This window comes from Neodiprion virginianus, chromosome 7 (genome assembly GCF_021901495.1).
Source record: "Neodiprion virginianus isolate iyNeoVirg1 chromosome 7, iyNeoVirg1.1, whole genome shotgun sequence".
NCBI lineage: Eukaryota > Metazoa > Arthropoda > Insecta > Hymenoptera > Diprionidae > Neodiprion > Neodiprion virginianus.
Genome location: NC_060883.1, coordinates 4788998 through 4813385, shown reverse-complemented (window position 1 = coordinate 4813385; position 24388 = coordinate 4788998). Strand labels below are relative to the sequence as shown.

Here is a 24388-nt window from a genome sequence, read left to right as displayed (position 1 = left end):
AATTGCTGTAAAGATGTCTCTTGGCTTCCGAAAAGATCTATAAAACGAGATATCCCGTTGCATTTGACGTCTTTTAGGTTAAAAATGGTCTTTGTGACATTTTTTAGACCAACAATTGTCGCTGATAGCTCTTTTGGCTTGGATATCGTTATTTTAACTGGTTGAAAAATCTTTTCTAGGTGAAAACAAACGTTTATACGTCTTTTGGCTTTCTCACAGTAATGTAAAAATGTTTGCAAGCGGAGATGAACCGTGGGCAATATTTTCGCCTGTATGTAGGCAATTGGTACGTTGGTACGGGTTGCATATAAACAGGCGCAATCGCGTTGCGCATGCATGGAAAGTCCCAAAATTAAAAAACCGAGTACTAAATCGAACCTTAAAAAAATTAAAAGTATATTACATTGTACATATTTTAATGACGATATATAGGATCTCAAGATTCATGTGTTCGTTCATTTAAATCACTCTCCTACTTGTTCGGTATTGGGGCCAAATTTCAGCGCAACAATTTGAAGTTAAATACGGTAAAATATCAAGTGCACCTTTCAGAAAAAATACAGTAACACTAGATTCACAGAGAGAGTAGTTCAAGTACCATCGAATTTTGAATAAATTCGGTGCAATTTCACATTATCCAATATAAATTCATGACTAGTTCATCCGGAGTTCGTAATCTTAAGCTGAACGCAACTGAAAATATAAAACGACGAGCTGCCGTCTGACACATCATTACGTTCATATAATTGTCCCTACAAATGGTTCGGTGAAAATCGAAATATTGATTTATTTTTCAAGTTAATTTCGATGCAAATGATTCAAGCCAGAAGGAAATAGAATGATTCCAAGTAATGGGTTGGCAATGAATACAATCAATTACTATAAAATGGGAACAGAATACTCGAAAAAATCACCAAGTCACCGTGGGGATCATAAAAATTTGGAAATTTCGTTTTTGTTTGAAGTAATGAAACCTTCGGTTCAAACATTGCATCGTGACACTGGATGATCTTTGAATTCGATTAACAGGTAAACCAAATTTCCAAAATGTATACATATTTTACTCTAACTTCTCATGTTCGGAGCCAATTTTAAGACATTCTTCAGGATCTATCAGACAAAGGTCTTTGAGGCTAGGGGAGATTTATGATTTTTGAATCTACAACACAGGTCTGCAAAAAAATACTTTATCTCAGCTGCATAGGATGTTTTTGGTGAATATTCTGTTTTCGAGCGTGCTGAATCCAAGAATAAGTTTCATTTTCCTCCATCACGTACGGTATTTTTGCAAAATACAAGATGTTTGCATAAAAAAAAGCATAAAAATAATGAAAAAACGAATATTTCATCACAATGAACTGAACTATATTTTTTATGAAATATATTTAACATTCCGTGTTCATTCTTTTTGCCTAATGAAACCTTTTTTCTTCTGTTTGGTCCTTCTCCGAACACGTTTCCGCATTTCATTTTCTGTTTCCCTGTTTGTATTTATTCATGAATCTAACTCTGATACGCATGAAAATAAAAATAAGAAATCACTTTTGCGTAGGATTTTTATAATCAAGAACAGTATACCGGATTTCGAGTTCAAACGGGAATTTCACTCCGAATGAAACTACAATCACGAGTTCACGCAAAAACCTGTCGTGATGGATTTTTTTCGAGTATTTTCCTTTGTTGCAGTGATTAAAATCTCTAAGAAACAGTATGAAAAAAAATTTGTGCAGTAAACGGTGCATAAAATGACGAAACGCTGGAAAAGTCGTTCGTGCAACCTGTCAATTTGAAAGCTTTGCCAGTTGAGCATCGAGAGTGAAAGATAGTCGGTAAATAAAGTGGGAAGCTCGTGTAGCGACCATTGAAAATCGAGTTCCTACGGAATTAACTGCCGCAGGTACAGACGCGGTTCCAACGGAACGAACGAATGTCTTTGACGAATCGTTCGAGAGGTTCCGTAACATGGCATCAGCTCACAACAGTCGGGGAGCGAGTGTGAATCAGAGAAAAAACTTCGGCATTCCGTCGATAAAAAGTGACAAGTGCGGGCCGGGAACTGACAAGTGGAAGTTTTTTATTTTCTACATTTATTTACACGCGTACGTACGTGTGTAAGTTTTTTAATTATTATCGTTATTACGATTCTTTTTAACACCGTTCTTCGCCGCATCGCCTCATAAACTCGCGTAACGAAAGAAATGTCTGATAATGCGGTGAGGGAAAGATTGGTGGAAAAAATTTATAAATTTAACACGGAAGATGTTGTCGCTGTGTTGTTAAAGGTGAGTGAATTATTTTCAACGCAAACATGACTCCGGCTGTACTCGCGGATTATTTCAATTAGCGCATTGCCCTCTGCAGCAGACGCTCGCCTCTAATGACCAGTGTTCGCATATCTACGTGCAACACTGGTGTCAGGATAGATCAGTGATCGAGAAAACGAGACACACGTGGTTCCGTGCGTTAAACTTCCAGACAGTCACATACATATATATATATACACACGGTATAAACGGACGGTTAAAACAGTGTCAATTTTTTTCTTTACCATACGCGACGGATCTCAATGTCAGCCGGCATTCCATCCGATCTGTATTTTGAATCCTCCGTGAGTTAACGGTTCGAAATTCGAATTATTTGAATATCGCCCGGCAATTTCAAATGCCTTCAAATTGTATATTAACGTTTAAATTGTGTTTTTTTTATTTTCTCTCTCTCTTTCTCTCTTTCACGCTACTTTCAATTTTGTATCTGCGGAAATGTGAATACGAACGTGTATCTTTGCGCAATAAATTAATATCCATATCTCGCACGCACGCCTGTGTTAATGTATAAATGTGTGTTACAGCTGCGTTATACGCGTCAGCGAATACGCTGTGATGTGTGAGTCTGATTCATTCTCGAGAAAGATATTAAATATTATTTCTCCCGCGGTAGAAAACGATAATATCTGACGTGACAGCATCCTGCGAAGCTGATATCTCTCTGGCTTATGACAATAAATTCCCTACACAAAACACTGTGTAATACATTTTACAGAACCAGTTGGACCACTGCTGTGAGGATATAGTGAGCGCAAGGATCGATGGGGAAAAGTTATTGGTGAGTGATAAATTGGCGAATGGTTTCTTATTTTTCGCAACGATTACCGGCCATGTGTCTACGTTTTATCAGACTTTTGCCACCGGGTGAAATATTTGATGCGTTCGCGTTTATTTTCGCTAAACATACGCGCGGAATGTACACAGGTGCGGTTGGAAATACGCGGCAATGAAAATTTTTCGCGAAACACGCGCTACGCGGAGAGAAATTTTCAGTTCCTGCTACCGCTCGTTTCTTAAATATTTTCATTTTTTACCACAATCGACAAAACATAGTTCTAGGTAGGAAATGAAAATTAGTTTTATAGCCGTTACTGTGACAAATGATATTTTTCTCCGTGTATACGTGGAAATTATTATTAAATTTATCAGCGAAAGGTTTATTATAGGATTTCACAGAAGCACGGAAATGTATAATACTTCCGGAAAAAAAAAAAAATAAGGCTCGATCACAATTTTCCTCTCACGTATACACGTATAAAAGAGTAATTTCCTTGAATATACGCGTCGGGAAGGATTGTTTATGAAATAACGAAATAATATAATGTGGGTTTTTTATCTTGAAAAATATTTGTCTTCGCCACGTGTCACCGTGATTCGAGTTTATATTTAGCTAAAAGAAAATATCGTACAAATGTAACTATTTTGTGTAATTATAGTTGTTACTAATAAAACATTTAACAAAAAATTATCGCAATAGTTTAAACAGAATTTAATACCATTGAGCACGATGAAAAATAATGTTAACAACGTACAAGATTTTCCGCGATAAAACAAATTTACATTTTTTACCCAAAGTTACGTTTTCCGTTTATGGACAAGAAAATAAAAATAGACTAGGACTTGTTTATATTAACGACAAGTAGAAATTCATTTCGTTAATTTATAGGAACTTCCGAGTAAAGTTTTCTAGGAAAAATCTATTTTTTCTTTTTTTCCACAACGGAAAGCTAGTTTTATTCCTTTCAAACTATGTTTCTCATACCACAAGAGATCTAATTAGAGCCACGAACGGAGACGTTGAGGATGTCTCACGCGTACAGTCCGGGAAAAAAGTTTATAACCGTATAAAAAGTTAGGTCGATCAATTTTAAAAATTCTACAATCGTATCGTTTGTCATGGTTTTATAATAAATCAGGATTTATCTTAGATATGGAATGAAAGAATTTTTTACAAACCGTTTTGAAAGTGGTTTTTTGTTTTTGGTTCTATCGCAACGTTGATACACTTTTATAAATAAATCGAGAATTGATTTTTGGCGATTTTAATTGCTCGCGAGCAACGAAACTAGTTTTTTTTTTTTTCTCTCTCTACGCGATAAAAATGTATCGTTTATAAATTAAATTCACCCTGATCGAATTGTCATCGCAAGATAAAATTCGAGTGCAAATAACCGATGAGTGTTTGTATATAATTGAGGTGAATTTTACTGAAAATAAATCGAAGTTTAATGTCGTTTTCCACTTCGTACAACAACACAGGAAAACTTTCATTCTACCTATGAGTGACGTAGGGGAAAAAACAAAAAGTGTCGCGAGCCAAGAAACATCGATCATATACTTGTTTCAACATTGAAAGGAAAATTCTGAGAAACCTTCGAATGCTCATTACCGTGCGATTTGTTTAATTGCCTTTGATAATAAGGAAGCTTCCCGATTCTTGAAAAGTGAAAGACACCGAAAGCGATGAATTTATTTCAAAGTGCGTTGACGTGGCGCTCTTTAAAATGCGTCGCGGTTGACAATTTCACCAATTTTCACGCTTCACCTTAAATTTCACTTTACGAACAGCCGGATATCCGATTATAACGAGTCTCCTGGGTTGAATCTCCCAAGTCTCTAATTCGTACGAAACTGCGGGATTCGTAAATTGTGGGTTATTGGAACGGTGATTAACCTCAATATGCACTCAAACATATTCCCATTTTTAAATATTTCAACTTAGCAAAGGTAAAAGCGAGCGTTCAAAACAATCCTCAAAGTTTCCTTCAACCCTTTAATTCACGCCGGGACCCTCAACGTCCCACATTCTTATTTATTAAACTGTTTTTTCGCTAACGACTGATAAGATTTTCGGTTACACACTGAGAAAAATTTCATTTGTTACAGTAACTTCCGCTATTCGACCGTGAAAAACCAAATACCAATTTTTACACAAACTTGATACAAACCAAAAAAATTTTCTTCTTGCAGTATTTGTTTGTTCGCCATATTGGATCGGTCATTTTGAATTATCGAATTACGAGTTCAGAATAGTTGGCAGTGACCCCGAAAGCCGATGTAATCAAAGTTTCAAATGAATCATATGTTTATCATCGGTTTTACCGGCGACACTTCCGTACAAGTTGCACCGCAAAAATATGTTACCATTGATTTCTCCGCCTCGATGTAAACTTTTCGATTTATAAAACGACTCCAGTTGCCTGCATTGAAGATTTTCTAAGCACTCATAATTAGTCGAGTCGGAGAAGTCTCTCTCTTTCTCTCTCTCTCGAGAAAGAAAAAAAAATGATGTGTACAAGGTATAAGTTACTCAGAGGATGCAAATTATCAAATCAATCATCAAAGGCTTCAAGATAATCTCGCGAATATCAAAGCTTATTTGCATCGACGCGTTTTTAGCAAAGGAAAAAAAAAGCCACGGATTCTTAACCGCAATGATATCTGTTTTTTTTTTTCTTTTTTTTTTCTTTTTCATCATCGCTGCCATGCGAAAATATAAAATTTACATGCGTGACAACCGGTGAACGATCAGTTTTAATTGTAAAATATTTCACGCGGAAAGTGGAGGTCGTGAAAAATCTTCTTAAATTGTATAACGCAATATTTAACCGACTTCGAAGTCGAGAAACATTTGTAAAAACGCGTCCGAAACTATTCTGTATAATTTAAAAGATAAAGATGATAAGTGCGAGTTTTAATGTGAATATAATCACATATTTACTAATGTTTAACCGTTAAATTTATTCTCGAATAAATATTCTTACGCGGCCTCTCAAAATCTTGTTAGTCAAATATCTGGAACTGTAGATTAAAATGAAACAATTGAAACGTATGTGAGTAACTGAACGTGATCGGATGATTCATTAACATTATTATTCATGCAAAGGATGATAGAAAGATTACGTGCATATATATATATACACGTACATTTTTTTTTTTTCAATATACCAAGCGTTACGACGACATTTCATGTACACATGTTCTTGTACAAATCGTTGCTCTGCGGCTCGAGGAGATATTTTTGTTGTAAGATACGTATTGCGGTTTAGATAATACATCAGCATTGCCAACTGGCAACCGTTGTCAGAGTCATTAAGCATCGCGAGCATTTCGAGATGTAAAAGAAACGAGACGTGTCAAAATTACATGCAAACGCAGCCTAGAAATCGAGAGATTGCACTCGGAGAAAACGTTTTGCTTGTTGAAGAAAAATCGAAAAAATCAATTTGGCAACACATTTTGTAGAAAATTTTCTCGCGGGAGCGCAATATTTTGTTGCGAAAGCCAAAATTAATGAAACATTTGTTTCAAAATCGCAAAAAAAAAAAAAAAATTTCGGTGAATAATTTAGTCCATTTAATGAAACAATACTTTTTCCATGGTATTAGGAAAATTTTGAATGCGCTTTGGTAGATTCAACTAAATCGCTTCGTACAGTTCGCTAAATCTATTCGATGGATAAAGATTAGTCAAATTTACGAAATCACGAGAGCTGTTAATCGATTAACGCCATCGAATAATACGTTACATCGTAGGTCTAAAAAATATTTTGTTGAGGTGGAAAAATACTTTCTGTGACGCGTTGAAAATCCTTTCACGCGAGAGAAGTAAGATTAGCAGTTATTAGGAGGAGTTCCAGGCATCGGTCAAGTATAATCGGCAGAACTAAATCATTCGTGGTCCGATACAATTGAATCAGCCAGTCGATTCGCAATCGCATATTTCTTCGTCCTTGTTTGATGCGGCGCTTAGTTCGTGCAGCGTAAATTACAATCAAACGATAATTTTTTCAGGTACAACAATAAAACAATCATTTTTCAATCTTTACAAAACGATTTCGCTGCGCGGATCTGATTTCGCAATCGCAACAGAATCTATGGTATTGTGATGCCAAACCTTTTCTTAGACGTTAGTAAAATATTTTGTTTTCTACGCACTATAAAATCAACAAAACTTTTCGGTTGTGTGAAACTAATGTTTGATCGGGTGTACATTAACCCTGAAATTTCGTTGCCAGGATAAAATTTTCGTCATTAACGCGAATTACATAAATTCATAGTTGATTCATTTTACAGCGTCATTCGCAATACTTGAGAATTTCATAAATATTACTGTAGCTGCCGGTTCTCAAATCTACAAATTTCACTTTTACCAGAATGACTCAATACAATTCCAAGTGTGATTCAACCGAGCATTTTGTTTCCAATTAAACGGTACGTGTAAGTGATATTCACCAAGTCGGTAAGAAACCTAACTCGATTTGTAAAAATTAAACAACAGCGAAGAGCTCTGTGTTAAAATTTTAAACAAACAATTTTACTTTTCACCGAATGTAAAATGCTGTTGTATAAACATCTGTAAAAACATCTGTTCAGGACGGTTTTATGCCATTGGTTTTAAACTCGAAATCAAAATCCAAAAATTTTCTAACGGTGGATTTAAAATGTCAGATTGAAAGTGTAAAATTACTCCTTTCTTCGCCGAATTTTCTGCTCAAGGTTTTTATTTTTAATCGCTGATTTCGCATGCGAATTAACACGTCACTTTGAATTTTGAGAACTTTTCAAATTTTATCCCGTATTCGAAATCGGTAACCTTACAATAAATAAATTTAAAAAAATTATTAAAAACCATCGGAAACGAAACGTTTTCTTTTATTTTTTCTCTAGAAATATTGTTTAATCACTTTAAATAATTTTCTAGCACTTGACGGGTAAAAGTAACTCATGGACGAACAGATTGGAACCATCCGTGCACAGGTGAGTGATAATCATCGATATTTACACACGAAGAATGATAATGTGAAAAATTGACTCGCGTTGCCGAATCCCGATTTACAGATAACGGTTACAACGGTATTTCCAACGAAGAATGATATTTTTCTTTTTTAACGATGATATTATTTCGATCGAAGGATTTAAAGTTTCACGACTTTCGATCGTTACTAATTTTTCCAAATAATAACATCTGGATAATTTGTCAAATGAAAATTGCTTTCGACAAAAATAAATTCTTACTTTTTGTTTTCGAAAAATACGTGCGAAAATCAATGACTTTACGTTTTTCGAAACTTTTTTCTTACATTTATACGTACAAGCCGGGAGAAATTTACGCGGTTTCAAACGAACACCGAAAGCATCCTGACCCTCTTCGTTTTCTTTTGCTAACCACGCGCAAATTACGCTACTTGAGTACTGATCGTGAGTGCGGACGGTAATTTGATCAGTCCGTTACTTGCCCACCTGTAGCTATAACTATCCAGAGCCAAAAGGTATTTATACACAGTCGTGAAGCATGCGGGAAACCGAATACTCGGCTTTACTGGCTTCCGTTAAATACACAAAGTAATTTGATGACTTTAAAACTTTAAAATTTCTTTGATGCGGTAATTTTACACAATACGAATATATTACACATATCGTAAACAATATACTGTATCGTATAGTCCATGCCGATAAAAATGGATAATTTATTGTTTGGTCATGAAACAAAATCATGCGTTATAATGACTGATGTATATATATATATATATATGTACATTTTTTTAACATAACAAATAAATACAAAGAGAAAAAAAAAAAAAAAACTTGTTCTCTTTCATTTTCCAGGGATTTGTGCGAATTCGTTGAGAATCTGTTGAGGAATCCATCGGATTATCTGACCGATCAGCGACTTTCGGACGAAGAATTTTCACCGGCGTACGAGGAGGATTACTCGAGCGAAAATGAATTCTGGGGTTCGGATTTTGAGGACGAAGGTCCGCACTCACTGATATCAACGGTCGACGAGTCGGATTCATCTAACGAAAAAGAGCCGGAGTCCGAGTTGAAAATATACTCAAACGACGAGTCGTGGACCGAGTCTAAAACCATAAGTGAGGGTGTTTCCCCTGAATCTATAGAGGAAATCGAGCCCGAGGAAAACATGTACACGAACAAGTCAGACGTGGTGAATTTTGAGGTTAAAAAAACCGGTCTGAACATAGTCGAACAGATGAAAATCTCACTGGCGCAACAAAATTTCAATCAGAAGCCAAAGATCGGTCCAAAACCGAAGTTCCAAATTCCTAATCGTCGGAACGCGGAGTTTGGGTCGTTTAAACCAAAGGTACCGGAGCCGTCCGTTGCGAGATTTGATTCGTGTTCTAAATTCCCGGGAAATGAACGTCCCGCGGTTGTTTCTCAACAGCATAAAAAGTTGCCCGTTCCTACCGGCGTCAACGATTTTGCAAAAAAAACAACGCCGAAACAATCGCCGCTCGGTTCGGAGGCCCTTCCGAGCGCGAAAGGAGCGCGGGAGATGTTGTCACGTGACCGTGCGTGCGCGCATGCGCGTAAACCGATGCAGAAACCGCCGGTTCCCCCACCGCCCGATAAAACCGTCGCAAAATCGGCGATCCTCTTGCCTAAGCCACCGGAAAACCCAAGAATCTGCCCATCGCCGCTTCTTTCATCGAAATCTGCCGATGACAGCGACGACGGAATCTACGAACCGATCGACGAACGGCTTCTCCGTGGAAATTTTGGACAGCTCAAAAATGGCAGCACGCAATCGCTGGTAAACGAAAGCATCGGCGAAGATTCCCTTGAAAGCATTTACCATGAAGCGAGGATCGGCAGCGATAATGATGAGAATTACGAAACACCGGATAAACACGTACCGGAAGGAGTGAGTCGGTTTTTTACTGACTTTTATGTCACGCGCCGAGGAAAATTTTATCATCTTTATCGTCGCGTTGTACAAACTCGGAAAGATATTCACATTGGTTTTTCTTTTTTTTTTTTCTCGCCATTCTACGAAAATTTTCAAGTAAAATTTGACCATTTCTGATTTTTCAAGATTTTTACCAAAGACTCGACCGTTGTTTATTTTCGATGAATGCGGTAAATTTTGAAAATTTTTAACATAAACTCGATCGTTTATGATTTTTGAAAAATTCAGTATGTTTGGGACTTTTTTTTTTTTTTTCTTTTGAACATGTGTGAGAAAAAATTGCACTTCTTGTGATTTTTGAAATTTTTCATCAAAAAACCTGACCGTCTTTTATTTTTGATACGCCGTGTAAATTTGGACCATTTTTTTTTTTTTTTTTTTTTTGGACAATTTCAAACAAAAACTCGATCACTTCTGATTTTTGAAAATCTTAAAATAATTCAAAAAAAAAAAATTTAGGCCTTTTCATTTGAATATTCTCAAGTAAAACATGCACAATTTTTGATTTTTTTAAATTACGATCAAAATACTTGACACCTTCTTGTATTTTTAATAAATTCTGAATTTTGAAAATATTAACCAAAAACCAGACGATTTTCGAGTTTTGATAAGTTCATTAAATTTGGACCCTTTTTTTTTTTTGTAATTGCTCAAACAAACACTAGATTATTTCAGATTTATGAATATTTTGACCAGAAATTTGACAACTTTTGAAAAATTCATTAAATTTTGATTATTTTGGAAAAATTTGACCAAATAGTTGAGCAATCTGAGTTTTGTTCATTCTCCGTAAAAAAATGTGGTATTCGGATAAATCTTTTTCAGTGTTAGCTGTGACAGTTAAAATTTTGATAATTTTGAATTTTTATCGGTAACCTAGTCATAAATATAGCATCAAATTTGTCATGAAGTGACACAGTTCTTTTGTTATTTACAGCCGCCGGTCCATTTGCTGCCTAAGAAACCGATCCAGCAAATCAACAATTTACGATATGCAAAAAATCGGCTTATTGATCCAGTAGGTATTAAATCAATTCTCATTACAAGATGATGGACGATTTTACTTAACACCGGTCGGTCAAGAAATTGATCGTTCGAAATCGTTAGCGATCGATACAGATTGTTAGAACATCGTTTGTTCATAGTGCCGATTGATCGATGGATCGTAAACCTGATTATTTAAAAATACCGTTTTATCGATGATCGCAAAAATCTCCGAACTAAAATCTTTCTAAAATTATAATGAATTTTCTCTTACTAAAAATAATCGTTCTTTTTTTCACGCTATATTTTACAACAAATATCGGCACAAAATTGGAACAATAAAATATAGATCTTTGACTTGTCGATTCGAATTCGACCGAAACGAACATTAAAAAATGAAAAAAATCGATTCCTCCATTTACTTCCGTTACTTTTCGAACAGAGAAACATGCAAACTATGACCGTATTTAACAATGTTCGTAAAGACTCCGGAAAACCGCAGATAAGCTTGTTTCCAATGTGGTTTAAGGTAGAATGACTTTGATCGCAGCTGGGATTACCGAAATTTCAAATATATGAGTAAAAACTGAAACTGGTAATCACCAATCCATTAATAATTAACGAGAGTACATTACAAAATATAAAATTTACTTGGAACTTGAGGAAAAAAAAGTTATCAACTCCTGTCGTAACGAACCAATGTCAATTCATGTCAATCACCCACGTGACTGTTTTTTTGCGGTTTTCACGTTTGCAACAGAGATGCGTACGTGACAAGACAAGGCACGTTGTGAACCGTCATCGATTCGCGTATAAAACATCATATTTCATTCGATTTACAGAATGACGAAGACGACGACGATGGATATGAGCAACCGATTTCAACGATACCACCATCCCTTCCTCGTCGCGTACCACCAACACAATTGGAGACCAACAGTTTAAAACGTTTGTCATTTTTTTCATACTTTTTACTCTTATCTCGATATTTTTAAAATCTAAATCGTACACCGAAAAAAAAATAGTTGACTTTACTATAAATTGAACTTTGAGCTTGAATAACTTTGGAAGCAGTCAATTTATCAAAGAATGATAAGAGACACTTTTTGTAGAGTGTTCAATTTCCCGTAAAAATATGTACGAGTCATTTGGATTTGTTTATTGGTTCGTGAGGTACAAAATTCTAAAAAAAAAAAAAAACAAACAAATTTCCTATGCTATTTAAATGGAAAACAGAAATCCGCGATGAGCGTCTTCTAAATATTAATATTAAGAGCTCCGCTTTCGACCGGCGTCTTTTTTCACCCCTCCGAAAGTGTTTCAGGTAGTGTTTCGAAAAAACAAAAATAAAATAAATAGTCGATTTTTTTTTTTTTGAACATCAACAACAATCGAAAGGATGCCAATGAACCAGTCGATATGCATCAGGCTTAAGTCACATTGATAATTATTCCGGGAGCTTCAAGTTCCTTCTTACGCAAGGAGGATGTAATTCCCGAACGAGAAAACAAAAATAAAAAAAAAAAAAAAACAAAAAACTAAAAATACCGCAGTAAAAAGTCTACGTCGCGTCGTCCTTACTCGTTTGAGTTCCAAGTGCAGGGCGGTTGGACGTGAAAAAGTAAGAAGAGTGGAAGAAAAGTTTCATGCAAAAGCTGTGTGAGAAAAAGTTGTCGTGTAATAGGAGAAGCGCACATGTCGTACAAATGTTGTGCCTCGGCCACATTTACACTTGAACTAAAAAGTATAATAATTTCGTGTCATCTGTAATTATTCTCGGCTGCGTCAGTTCGCTCCCGACAATTCCATTCGACGGACATCGTCGTAGCCTTCGATATATCACCAGGATAATAATAACAATAAGTTGTTGTTATAATAACGACTACAATAGTAATATTTATCGAGTAAATTTGATACAGCTCGAAAATACGCGGAAACGGCGAGTAATTATAATTAGCGAACGAAGGACGTTGTCGCTAGGTTTCTCTATTCTCGTGAAATAGCAAAAGTAACACGTCGATCGGTTCATTCGTGGATTTGTAATCGCGGTACGATTGTCGATAACAATAGTCGGTCCTTGTTAAATTTGATGGTTATTAATTTTCAAATGTACGTATAGATGGAGTGAAAAAAAAATAAATAAATAAAAAATGGAGTGTAAATTCGTCCCGTCTTGACAGTTGTGCCCGGATTGGTGTTAAATAAAACGTGCGAAACGCGGAAAAGTGAAAATTGAAATAATGACTTCGGATCGGTTTTACCAGTCGACTACTTCCGGTGTTGTGCGGTTTTTCAGTGTATTTTATTGACGTAGTTGGATAAATTGATAGCGGAAAAATAGCGGACAAGCGAGAAAGAGAGAGAGAGAGAGAGAGAGAAGAAGATCGGACGATGGTGATATGAATTCGAGTCATCAACTCCATCGAGTTATGGTGGAATGTGCTCCTGCTTTTATTTAAGGGTTGGTAGACAGTTATTGGGAGGTCTTGGAAGTCGTTTGGCCGACGAAGTCGCCGATATGATCGTCCGTATAAAACGCGGGCTTCTCAGGTGCTGTCATGCTCAGATGACAGAAACACCCGAGCTTTTGGAAACCCCGGAAACCTCGGAACCCCCAAAACCACCAGGTACTCGCTTCGTACGTCACGAATGGAAAGAAATTTTTTTTAGATTTTACCACGCGATTGTAAAATTTCTGTGTATTTAATTGAACATGATTACGCATTTTTAAAATCCTTTTTGCAAAAATAGGGAAACTAATTTTTAACCCTTTCAGTCACACGTTTTTTAATTAAACGTTTTTTGCCTGAACTTTCTTATTCGGGGGTTTTTGGGGTCGATGATCACAAATCTGATGTCATAATTAATAATAAACTGGGATAAGGCTATGACATAAAAATTTTTGAAGTAGGGGTGAAAGATTTTAATGATTCATATTTTTTTTAATCAAACAGTCGGTGAGTAGTTTCGAAATAATAAATAATTTGTATAATGAAAAAAATATTTAGATACAAATTCCTCATTCTCAAACATCAAAATTCACGAAAAAAATCAAAGCAACAAAAGAAGATTCTTTTTCTTTTACTGATCTGTTTTATAACTGGTGATAAAAAATTCGATAATTCGGACAAAAATAGTCTACTTTAAGAATTCAACATTCGTTAATAATAAATAATTATCCCTACAATCTCACCTGAACACTGTTAGAAAAATTGTACTAAAAATAATCTCCCAGCAGTTCCACTTTATGTTTGAGTTACTTTTCAAATTTCTATTGTAAGTAAATATGACAGAAATTATTGTAGTTTCAACATTTAAATTGTCGTATGAACATTTAATTTACTTTGTTTCTTTCACACGCTGTTATTAATAAATTAAAAAATGGTTAAATCAATCCAAAAATATTAGTCGTCGACCTGCTCTTGGAAATTTTTTATTTTCTAACCGTGAACGATGAAAATCTGATATTATATATTATACGTACATTTTTTTTACACCGTTTATCCTTTGCTTGGCGATAAATTGAACGAAATGTTTCGGTTCATTTAGAACAGAATATATACGCGTTGTGTTTTTTTTTTTTTTTTTTTTCGTTTTGTTGCGGGCATTAATTGTGCTCTCGTTACGCTAGATCGGATAACAAGGCATCGCTGCTTTTTGCATACGTCAAAGAAGTTGGATATATATAAAATTGCGGCCAGTCGTACCGGATACGGATTATATCGCTTATCACTGCGTCAGAGAGACTCGTTTTAAAAAGTAGAATAGCTTGCTTCAGCTTCGTTTCTTGCAGAAAACTTCTGAGGTTTACTCCACTTTTTTACTTAAAAAAGTGACCATTAAATTTTCGCAACGTTTGCAAGAAAATACAGCAACAGTGATCGTGATGAGAAACAGGTAGAAAACTAATTTTCATTTTCTACCTAGAACCTTTCATTTTCTACCTTTCGTCGATAGCGGTAAAAAAATGAAACCAATTAAGGACCGATCGGTAACCGGAACAAAAAATTTCTCTCAATGTAAATGTTTTTACGAGGCTATGATTTTCAAGTTTTTATAATTTTTTGTAGTAAAAATTATGACGTATAATCGAATTTATCCGTTCGTTTCAACTGTTTATATTTATTGAGAAGAAAAAGATTTTCTTACGATATTTGTTAGCTGATAATTTGAATTCTAATTCTAAACACGAAAACTGTACGTAAAGCGGAAAAGTCTGATTTAAATGTTACGTGTGAAAATAACGACGGGTTGAACAGGATTAACCTCACAAAACTGAGAGAAAAACAGAGAATTAGGCAGAAAATAGATTATCACACGATACGAAAAAGAAAGCGGAATAAAATTCTCGCGTGACTTTGCACGCGTTGATTAATCTCATGAAATATAACTTGCGTGCGGCGTCGAACGTTCTGCGTATCCACTTGCCAATAAAACTGTGATAAATGAATACCCAGCTTTTTTGAAGATCGAATAAATCAGTGGAGAAGGGTTGAAGTGAGGCTCCAATCAGTACAAAAAGCATTCCGCGTTTAATCAAGGATCGAATTAGGTCGCGTCTAGATTTCGGTCACTGTAAAAAATATTGTCCGGAAACCAGCAGAGCGACCGAAAAAACGGTATAAACATTTTTTCAGGATTTATTTAAATTATTTTTTATAGAGTTATTGTCAAATTTGTTGATATATAAATATCAGATTTTTTTTTCTCGCGCAGTTAAGAAACTATTGTTAATTTTTCACCGCGGTAAAAAAATGACATTTATCGTTAACAGAATTTCAAAAACGAAGACAATTAAAAGGAGTTTATAGTAACCGTGATTAAACATTTTTTTGTTAACGTTAAGCTTGCATTCGAAAGTTGGGTAAATGAAGAAAGATCGTTTAAGTTTAAATTGAAGTAAAAAAGTAACCCAAAAGTTCTGGCACTGCTGGTTTTTTTGTTTTTTTTTGAAAAATTCTTTCCTGTGGTTTAAATGTTTGGAAAATGTTTTGTGTGCTCAAGCAACAACAAACAATTTCTAAATCGGGCAAACGAGCTTTTCTAATTTACGCCTTAAATATCATTTAATAATTAAATGATCCGTTGAAATGAAATTCTCTTCCAGGCGAAGTGTTGATAACGTTTTTGGACGAAATATTAATCTACGGCCAGTGAAAAGCATGAAAAAACTGGAATCGATCGACAGAAAAACGTATAAATGAAAAAAAAAAATCTCACCGCTTTAGGTTAAAAACGCTTGTCATAAAGAGGGAAGTTTTCTTTTCAATTTTTTTTTTTCTTTTCAACCGATCAATGCCGCAGTTTTCTGATATTTTTCACTACCCTAGATTAATTTACGATTCAAAAACTTGAAAATTCTCCGACCTGGAGCAGAATTTTCTTCAAAAGTCGACTAAAATTTACAAAATTTGTTACGATCGAATTGGAATAACTCGTTATAAAGATTTAAAAAAATCAAAATAAAAAAACCCACGCAGAACAATTGTTTCGCAGTATTTAACACCTCGGGGAAAGTGAGACGAAGAATAAAAATCCGAAAGTTACGAGTGAAAAACTAGGTTAAATTAATGTGAAAATTAATGCATGCGCGTAATGCTTGCCTGTCATTGCAATCCAGTTTTCCCATCAGATAATTCATCATCCTGCCTCAGCTTTTCCGTATCTCTTTTAAATTACTGCAGGACCTCGACCGACTTGCTCCGCGTCTCTGGACCGGTTACTGAAATTTTACTGAAATGTTTGAAACAAGGTCTGAGAATAAAATCCGGGGATGTTTTCAAGTATATTCTTAACCGCTCATCGTGAGTTTTTCAACCCCACGCTGAGAAGTGAAATTGACAGAGAGAGAGAGAGAGAGAGAGAGAGAGAGAGAGAGAGAGAGAGAGAGAGAGAGAGAGAGAGAGAGAGAGACCAACGCGTTGTCAGAGCCGCAGGCTTGTTTCTAAAACGAGCTTCAAAATATCATCTCAGTTTTGTTCGCGGTCTCGATCTCGCCGGATTGACACTGGAATCGTTTTTTCTTTCTGCGATCGGTTTCATCGTCGCATCTTAATTTTTATCGATAGCCGGACTCGTTCGGGAAAAATAAATTTTTCAAGTTTTCTTTTTTTTTTATTTTTCTCTCGAGGTAGTTTGTACACTTTGACCGGTAGTTTTTTTAATTAATTTCATACTCAATAATCGCATGTTGTACGATAACGAGATTTGTCTACTGGTGAGCTGAGAAAATGTCCTTTAAACATACCGAAAAATAAAACTTAAAATTACAAGCATAATAGCTTGGATATGATTTTTTTTTTTTTTTTATTTAAAACCGTTTTAAAATTAAGAAAAATTCATCGGTTTCGATCGATCTCATTCCACCGACATTGCGACTCGTTTTCTTTACTCAACTATTTTTTCCCAAAACTTCACCGGGACACAATTTTTTATTTTTTTATTTTTCGTTCAATCTTTTGCTGTCCAATATTCAATTTTCTAAGATTACACGGATATGAATTCCGATCAACAAATAGCGGTATTCGACTGAGCATTGGAAATATAAAAATGAAAAAAAATCAATTGCTAAGGTGAAATTGTGGAAAACGGTTGTCCAGAAAAAAAAAAAAAAAAAACAAACTAATAAATAAGCTGATGAATTTTTCTCATCTTTGAAAACACTTTGAAGTTTAAAATTCTCATCTAGGCTATTGCTTACAATTTTAACATTTTTTGTTTTTCACCTGACGAGTCGATATATTTTATTGATATCCGATGTGCGATTACGCAGTATGGAATTAATTAGAAATGATCAACATTCGTTTGCAGTGCGATTTATCCCGAGAAGATAAGCTGTTGTTTATTTATTTTATCTTTTTTTTTTTTCTATCTTTTTTTTCGACAAAATTGCGAAAAACGGCTCGAAGGCGAGATTTTTTTTTATCGATGGCTGCGTCGATCGGCGATCTCAAGAGAACCGTTTCTCTGAACACGGATGCGAGACGGCAAGCAAGCCTCTCGGAATGTCTGACAAACGCTGCGCTCACTGAAGCTCGCGAAAAATTAGCAAGTTTGTATTCGAATTTAAAATTCAACGATTTACCGAACGGAGAGAATATCGGTGTAAATTTTGCTCAAAATATCATAGTTTTTAGTTTTTTTTTTTTTTGGTAATGTAAAATACACGCGTCGACTGTATTTTTTTGAATTCAATTCAGCAGATTTTCATTGCTACTACAACAAGAAAAGAATTCATTTACTGTTACACAAACCTGTATATCATTTGGATATTGCGGAATAAAGGTTTTGTTTAGTATCACTAAAATTTTAGTTCAATCAAATACAATTTATCAACTATTAACAAATTTGTTTGGCTCAAATAAAATTTGATGATGATGATGATGATGATAATAATAATAATAATAACAACGAGAAAACATTTATTTCGCTATATCCAAATATACGTTTTTGTTAAAAACAATCAAACTCTTTTCTCAGTGTGTTTTTAGACTAAATTCTGCACTTAACAAAGTATATTTTAACGAAAAACCTCATCTGTCAATCTTTTCCTGCAGTTTTTAGTACATAAAATCTCCTCTTCTGTTCTCTCACAATCGGTGTAAGAATGGAAAAAGAGAATTTATCCAGGCAACAAAAGAATCAGCATCGGTAGAGGAAAAAAAAATATTCGTATTTTTCAAGGACTTTAATTCGCCATAAAAACGGATAATACTTATATAAAGCATGATTTAGGTTTTAGTGTTCCAAGTTTTGTGCCTTCTGTACAATCCTGTATATGACAATTCTGATTATATACCCAAAGTAAAAGAGGGTATCGTATTTTTTTTCCTTCCATCAAACAAGCGCGAAGATTGTAGGATTTATATTAAGCGTCCAAACAAAACGTTTTTATTAAATCGTTTTTTAACTATTTTCACCTTTTCTCGTTTATAAAATATATATATATATATATATATATATATATTAGGCTGATTAAAAAAAAACGGCTAAATTTTTTTTTTCAAAATCCTCACATAAAAACTTCCGAGAAGGTGTGAAAAGACGCCTGTAAAAAGCAGAGCCCTTAATATTATTATTAAGAGGTCGCGCATCGGGAATTTCTATTTCCCGTTTCAATAACACAGGAATAAATTTTTTTAAATTTTGCAATTTCGTATTTTTGCAACGGCTCATTGAATTAGCGGACCAAAGCATATTTTTATAGGAAATTTGACGCTCTACAAAAAAAGTCCTTACAAAGTTTTCGATAGTCACACTCCTTCAAAAGTTATTCGAGGTCAAACTTACAAAGTCGAACTTACAAAAGAATTCAATGTTTTTTTTTTTTTTCGATGATACTATGCATCTTTTCTCATTATTTAGTTATAAAGAGGATAGATTTCGGAACAATTACATTTTTAAATAGTCAAGTGCATCAGTTATGGATTCTCCATGGTAACATGTTTATTATTTAACATCGCATTTTTGTAAGGTAACTTTATATTGACTCGATGGGAAAATGAATGATTGAAAAAGCCCAATTAGAGTAAGATATATTTATTAAATATATCTTTATAACAAAATGTATGTAAATGTAAAATTTGGTAAAAAATGAAAATAGTCAAGGACCGAGCGGTAACCGGAAATAAAAATTTCTCTCGTCGAAGTAGATAGAATATTAAACGTTAGTTTGACTGACGGGTGGATTTGCTTTTTATTTCCAGAACGATTACCGCCAGGAAATTCGTCGACTTATCCACGGCTGAACAGCCATCATTCGTCAAATTCCGAATTATCGAACAGGCCTTTGCCCTCTCCGCCGAACCGGAACAGGCTTGATAGATCGGCAGAAGTACCCGGAAGTAGCAGCACTCAACCGTTCACGGAAAGGCCGTGGTTCCACAACGTCAGAAGAGAACAAGCCGAAGCCCTTGTCAGAGGAGGTGATAAGAAATAAACCCCTCGTTTGATGAATCGTGAATTTAAGGAGATGGAATGAAATTTTTTTCATTCACTCAAATAATTTGACACGTTTCACTTGCCGTACAAAGCAAAAAAAAAAAAAATGCGTTTCGTTACAAGAAGAAATTTAAAATTAGTATTCAAAGTTGTTTTTCAACCAAAAAAAAAATATACGAACAAGGGAGAATTGTTTTTTTTTTTTTACTCTGAATCATCCGTAATTTACGTAAAAAATAACGCGTGTTTGTTTTTTAAAGGACCGCGGATCGGGACAATTTCACGAGCATTCGCAGCTGCGGGGGAATTCTCCGCTGCTACAAATTCAACGCTCGAAGGATGCTTTCTCGTAAGGCCATCCAGCACGAATGCCGAGCAACCTTTCACTCTTGTGCTCTGGGCGATAGGCAGACCCTACAATATTGCGATACGAAAAAGATTCGACGGGCAGTGAGTATATTTTTTCATAAGAAACAAAGCAAGGAAGAAAGAGAAATAATTTGAAAACGTCGACGATTCAGAATTTATTTACTTATTGTACTCGTATTTTTTTTTTTTTTCTTTTATGTCTGAAGAGAAAATTTTATCTGACGATGACATCATTTAATTTTTAATTTCATGTAATTAGTGACTGAAGTTTAAGGGAGCATTTACAGGAAGTTAAGTTAATTTTTGTTTCTTACGCAGTAAGAAAAGTTGAAATTTTTTCAGAGGATTTGAGTATGCAATTCTTACATCTTTCGGAGTGAATTTGTCTCATTATATCCTCAATTAAATGTACCAGGGTGATGCACAGAGTGCAATTTTAACAGAGTGTTCAAAGGTGAAAATTCATTGCTCGCAAGGTTTCTCACTTGATATTTGTGGTATGGTATACGGATTTTTTTGACACAATCTATTTGCAAATACCGACAAATCGTCATAAGATTGTTTCAATAGCTTCATTTCGAAAGAAAATACATAATTTTTTAGAATCATTACTAAAAACGAGCCGTTTTTCGACATGAAATTTAGAAAGTCACACTCCCAGGTGAGAAGTGAAGAAAAATTCTATGACGATGTGCGAAAAATACTTGAAAAAAACAACGTGTAAAAATTTCAAATGATCCTGTCAGATACCGTAGGAGAAATTTTGCGCACAAGTTTGAAAAATCAAAAATGAAGAAGACTGTATTTAAAGTTTAAACTGTTTGTGATATCGAATTGCCCGTATGCAGACACGTAAAATTCAAAGATCTTCGATCGCGAACAAATTTTTTTAGGGCCATCAAAAATGCGAGAAACCGAAAATAGATTTTTCGGCGATAAAAGCCACCCTTTGAAGTTTATGACGAATTTTTCACAGATACGCACTCGGAGAACGGAAGGATGGAGAAGTTGTTTTCGAAACGATCGACGCCCTCGTTAATTACTATCAGAAGAACGATCTTGTGCTGAAAAGTAAAGGCATTCAAACCGGAACGACTCGGTTAACGCAAACGCCGCAGAAGAAGAACGATTGGACGGTTTGATTGGCCGATCGACGATCACGGTGACGTTTACGTGTAAGAAAAAAAAAAAAAAAAAATCAAAGCTCCGACGCTTTAAATTCTATAAATCCTAAAGAGTGATAGCTTTAAGTATACGATTTGATTCTGAGCTTATATTATTTATATTCGATATCGAGAGGCGGCAGATACGAATGAAAAAAAATTTTGTGCACTGACGTAAACAAAATTTAATTTGTCAAAAATTAAGAAGATAAAATGTGATCGATACTTTTATACGCCACTAGTTTTAGACCAGTCAAAATTTGTCTGAATTAAAAATTATTTTCATCGAGTCATTTTTGAGCCGCATAAGCCGGCGTTTCGAGAATACGAGAAAATTTGACGTTTTTTGGGTTTTTTCTCAAAAACCGCTATCGATGGATGAAAAATGATTTGACTATCGTGCACAGCGGAAAATTCTACGTCGAATTTCGTCCTCGCATGTCGGAAATGGAGTCGGATTAATGAATTACGAAGAAATTATTTTTAAAAAATTCCCCATACTCCGTCGATAAGCAGAATTTCTAGTTTACGTGAAATTTGATAGTCACTTTTCGTCGATATGGCCATTAGCCCATTTTCGTTTCCAATTTCGGAAAATCGAATATTTAAGAGCACGTGCTAAAAGATATTGAAAGTATCATTTCATAAGGTGTAAATTTTTCAAAGTAACGCTTGTATCGAAAATTTTACAATGTATGGGGCATTCCATGCCAGCCCGGTTAACGTTCAACTGTTTTTTATTTCAGTCATCAGTCCGTCATTATCTCAATTTTCAAATGAACTCAGATTATTTTTAGACCTTCTTCTCGGACAGTAATAATCTAATGAAAATTTTGTTTACCAGCTTAAAAAAACGCTGAATTTCCAATAGTCCAAAAATTCGAATTACCGAAGACATTATTTTTATGGTATGATCCTGCATTGATTAATTGGTAAATGTAAATAACTTATTATACCTGGTGCAGAAAACACCGTATCAATTATTAATATTTTTGATAAGCCAAAACTATTCGAAATTGAATAAGTTAATCGGGAAAAATAAATGAATAAAATCAATGCCAATTTTAGTAGTGACTTTAAATTTTATTGTTAAAACTTATTTCGTCTCATCTGAAAGAATAGGATCAATGTTTCATATTGTTGGCTTATTTCAGAGTTGAGACAATGGTGCGAAGAAAGAAAGTAAGAGTAAAAAAACGATCCTGAATGTGAAAATTATGATAATGGACTGAAAGAATTAACCTCGGGAAATTCTCACTCGAGACTTGTATCATAAGCTAACCACAGCCGTGCCTTTTAAAAATGTTCTTTTAGGATTAGAATCATTGCGTGTATAATATTATGAAAATTTAAATTGTGCCCATTGTACGTATGGAATGATATCATCGCTTTGGAGTGTTTTTGAAAAATCGAAATTGATCATATGTTTCGTCGATTCCCGACGACGAAAATCCATTCCTACTTTCCAATCCAGTCAAGCGACTAAGAATTTCGAAAGTAGCAGAGTTAGCAGCTAAAGTCAAGGTTTTAAATTTCTTTCTTATTTTGAATTCAATTTTCTTGCATTATGAATCAATTAATCATTGGCTAATGAGAGATTTCTTCTTAGATTTGTCTTAACAGCTGATCAGTTGATAAAATAACACATTCGTCATCATTGAAAATTAAAAATGAAAGCCGTGAAAAGATTTCAATTTAAGTGTGAAGAAGAATTATGAAAATTTCAAGAAAAACATTCACGCGATTTTTGTTTTAAATTTGCTTCATGATAATTAGAAACAATGGATAAAAATAATAAGATGTAAAACGAAAAATGCCACCGTTAGTTAATAACAGTACATGAATTTTACGTACGTTCTTTTTCATATCAATTTCATGCAATATTGTTAAATTGAAATATGGACATAATGACTTATTATCTATACATAAATAATATGTATAATTGGGGATTCCACGTCAAATCGAACGTGAAAAACGAGATTTTTTCCCTAACCACTTCAGATTTTTTCGCCCATTCACTCGCTTGAAGTTCGTATTGAAAGCTCCAGATTTTCCTGACCAAGCATTTTCTTACCACAACTATTGACGATTTCTCATTTTTTCAAGTCACCATAGCTTGAAATTCGGATGACATATGGTAAAACTACCTATACAAAAATTTCGCATCTTTGTATAAAATTTCTAAGAATAATTTTTTGCGATTTTTCATACCCCGTTAAAGTAAAGTTTTGATGAAAAATCTTCGAAGATCTTCTGTAAAAAAAATAGTGCCCGAATCGAATTGGCTGAAATTTTTACACAGCATGTCTTTTTCAATACCAAATATTGTCTACAAGTTTCGTAGTGGGTGGAAAATTATTTCAAAAGTTACGAGTAATACTTCACATGGAACTGTGAAATTTCTCATCCATACGTACGATAATGTGGCGGTACGAACGGTGAAAGTTCTACAATCGTTGTACTACGATACGCAACGCGTCGTTGAATTCTTTCCTTGGATGAATATGCTTAAAAAACATTTTCCGGCGGTACGAAACTCACATATCATCTCAGGAATCGTGATAAATGATAGACCGAAGTATACTCCTCGAGAAAAAATCGACAATCGAGATTATAAACAAGACGCGTAACAATTGAAGATCGCGTCGAGTGCGCAGCAGCGCTACGCGCAGGGTAAGCGATGAGCTTGCCGCGCCGCGAAATTTGAACCGGATTCTCGCGACTGTGTGAATATTTGTTGACATATTTTCCGAACCACAGCACCGTCCACTATGAAATTTCCAGACGACCTTTCGCATTGAAGAAGGCACGCTGTGTATAAATTGTAGCTCATTCTATTCGGGTTGTTTTCAGTTACGAATAATTTTCGCGCATTTTGTAACAAAACTACACTGA

The 24388-nt window shown here is 34.8% G+C and overlaps 1 protein-coding gene across 2 annotated transcripts; it reads left to right on the top strand.

Annotated features, from left to right (window-relative positions):
• The first annotated feature begins 1962 nt into the window (after positions 1-1962).
• On the top strand, positions 1963-22682 carry LOC124309227 (B-cell linker protein-like). Of its 2 annotated transcripts, XM_046772653.1 has the most exons (10): positions 1963-2282; positions 3040-3102; positions 8028-8083; positions 8933-9992; positions 10975-11055; positions 11864-11969; positions 19727-19945; positions 20222-20411; positions 21307-21505; positions 22648-22682. In XM_046772653.1, exons 1-9 carry the CDS (start codon positions 2199-2201, stop codon positions 21470-21472), a joined length of 2025 nt encoding a protein of 674 aa, XP_046628609.1. In that variant the 5' UTR covers positions 1963-2198; the 3' UTR covers positions 21473-21505; positions 22648-22682. The 2 variants fall into 2 exon arrangements, with proteins under 2 accessions (XP_046628609.1, XP_046628608.1); XM_046772652.1 differs by having other exon boundaries at positions 21307-22682.
• Positions 22683-24388: the final 1706 nt, after the last annotated feature.

Bases quoted from the DNA above. Each gene is read 5' to 3' on its own strand.
- LOC124309227 (XM_046772653.1), top strand. From the start codon at position 2,199: ATGTCTGATAATGCGGTGAGGGAAAGATTGGTGGAAAAAATTTATAAA. The intron at 2,283-3,039 runs GTGAGTGAATTA...TACATTTTACAG, and splicing joins TTGTCGCTGTGTTGTTAAAG to AACCAGTTGGACCACTGCTG. The intron at 3,103-8,027 runs GTGAGTGATAAA...ATAATTTTCTAG, and splicing joins TCGATGGGGAAAAGTTATTG to CACTTGACGGGTAAAAGTAA.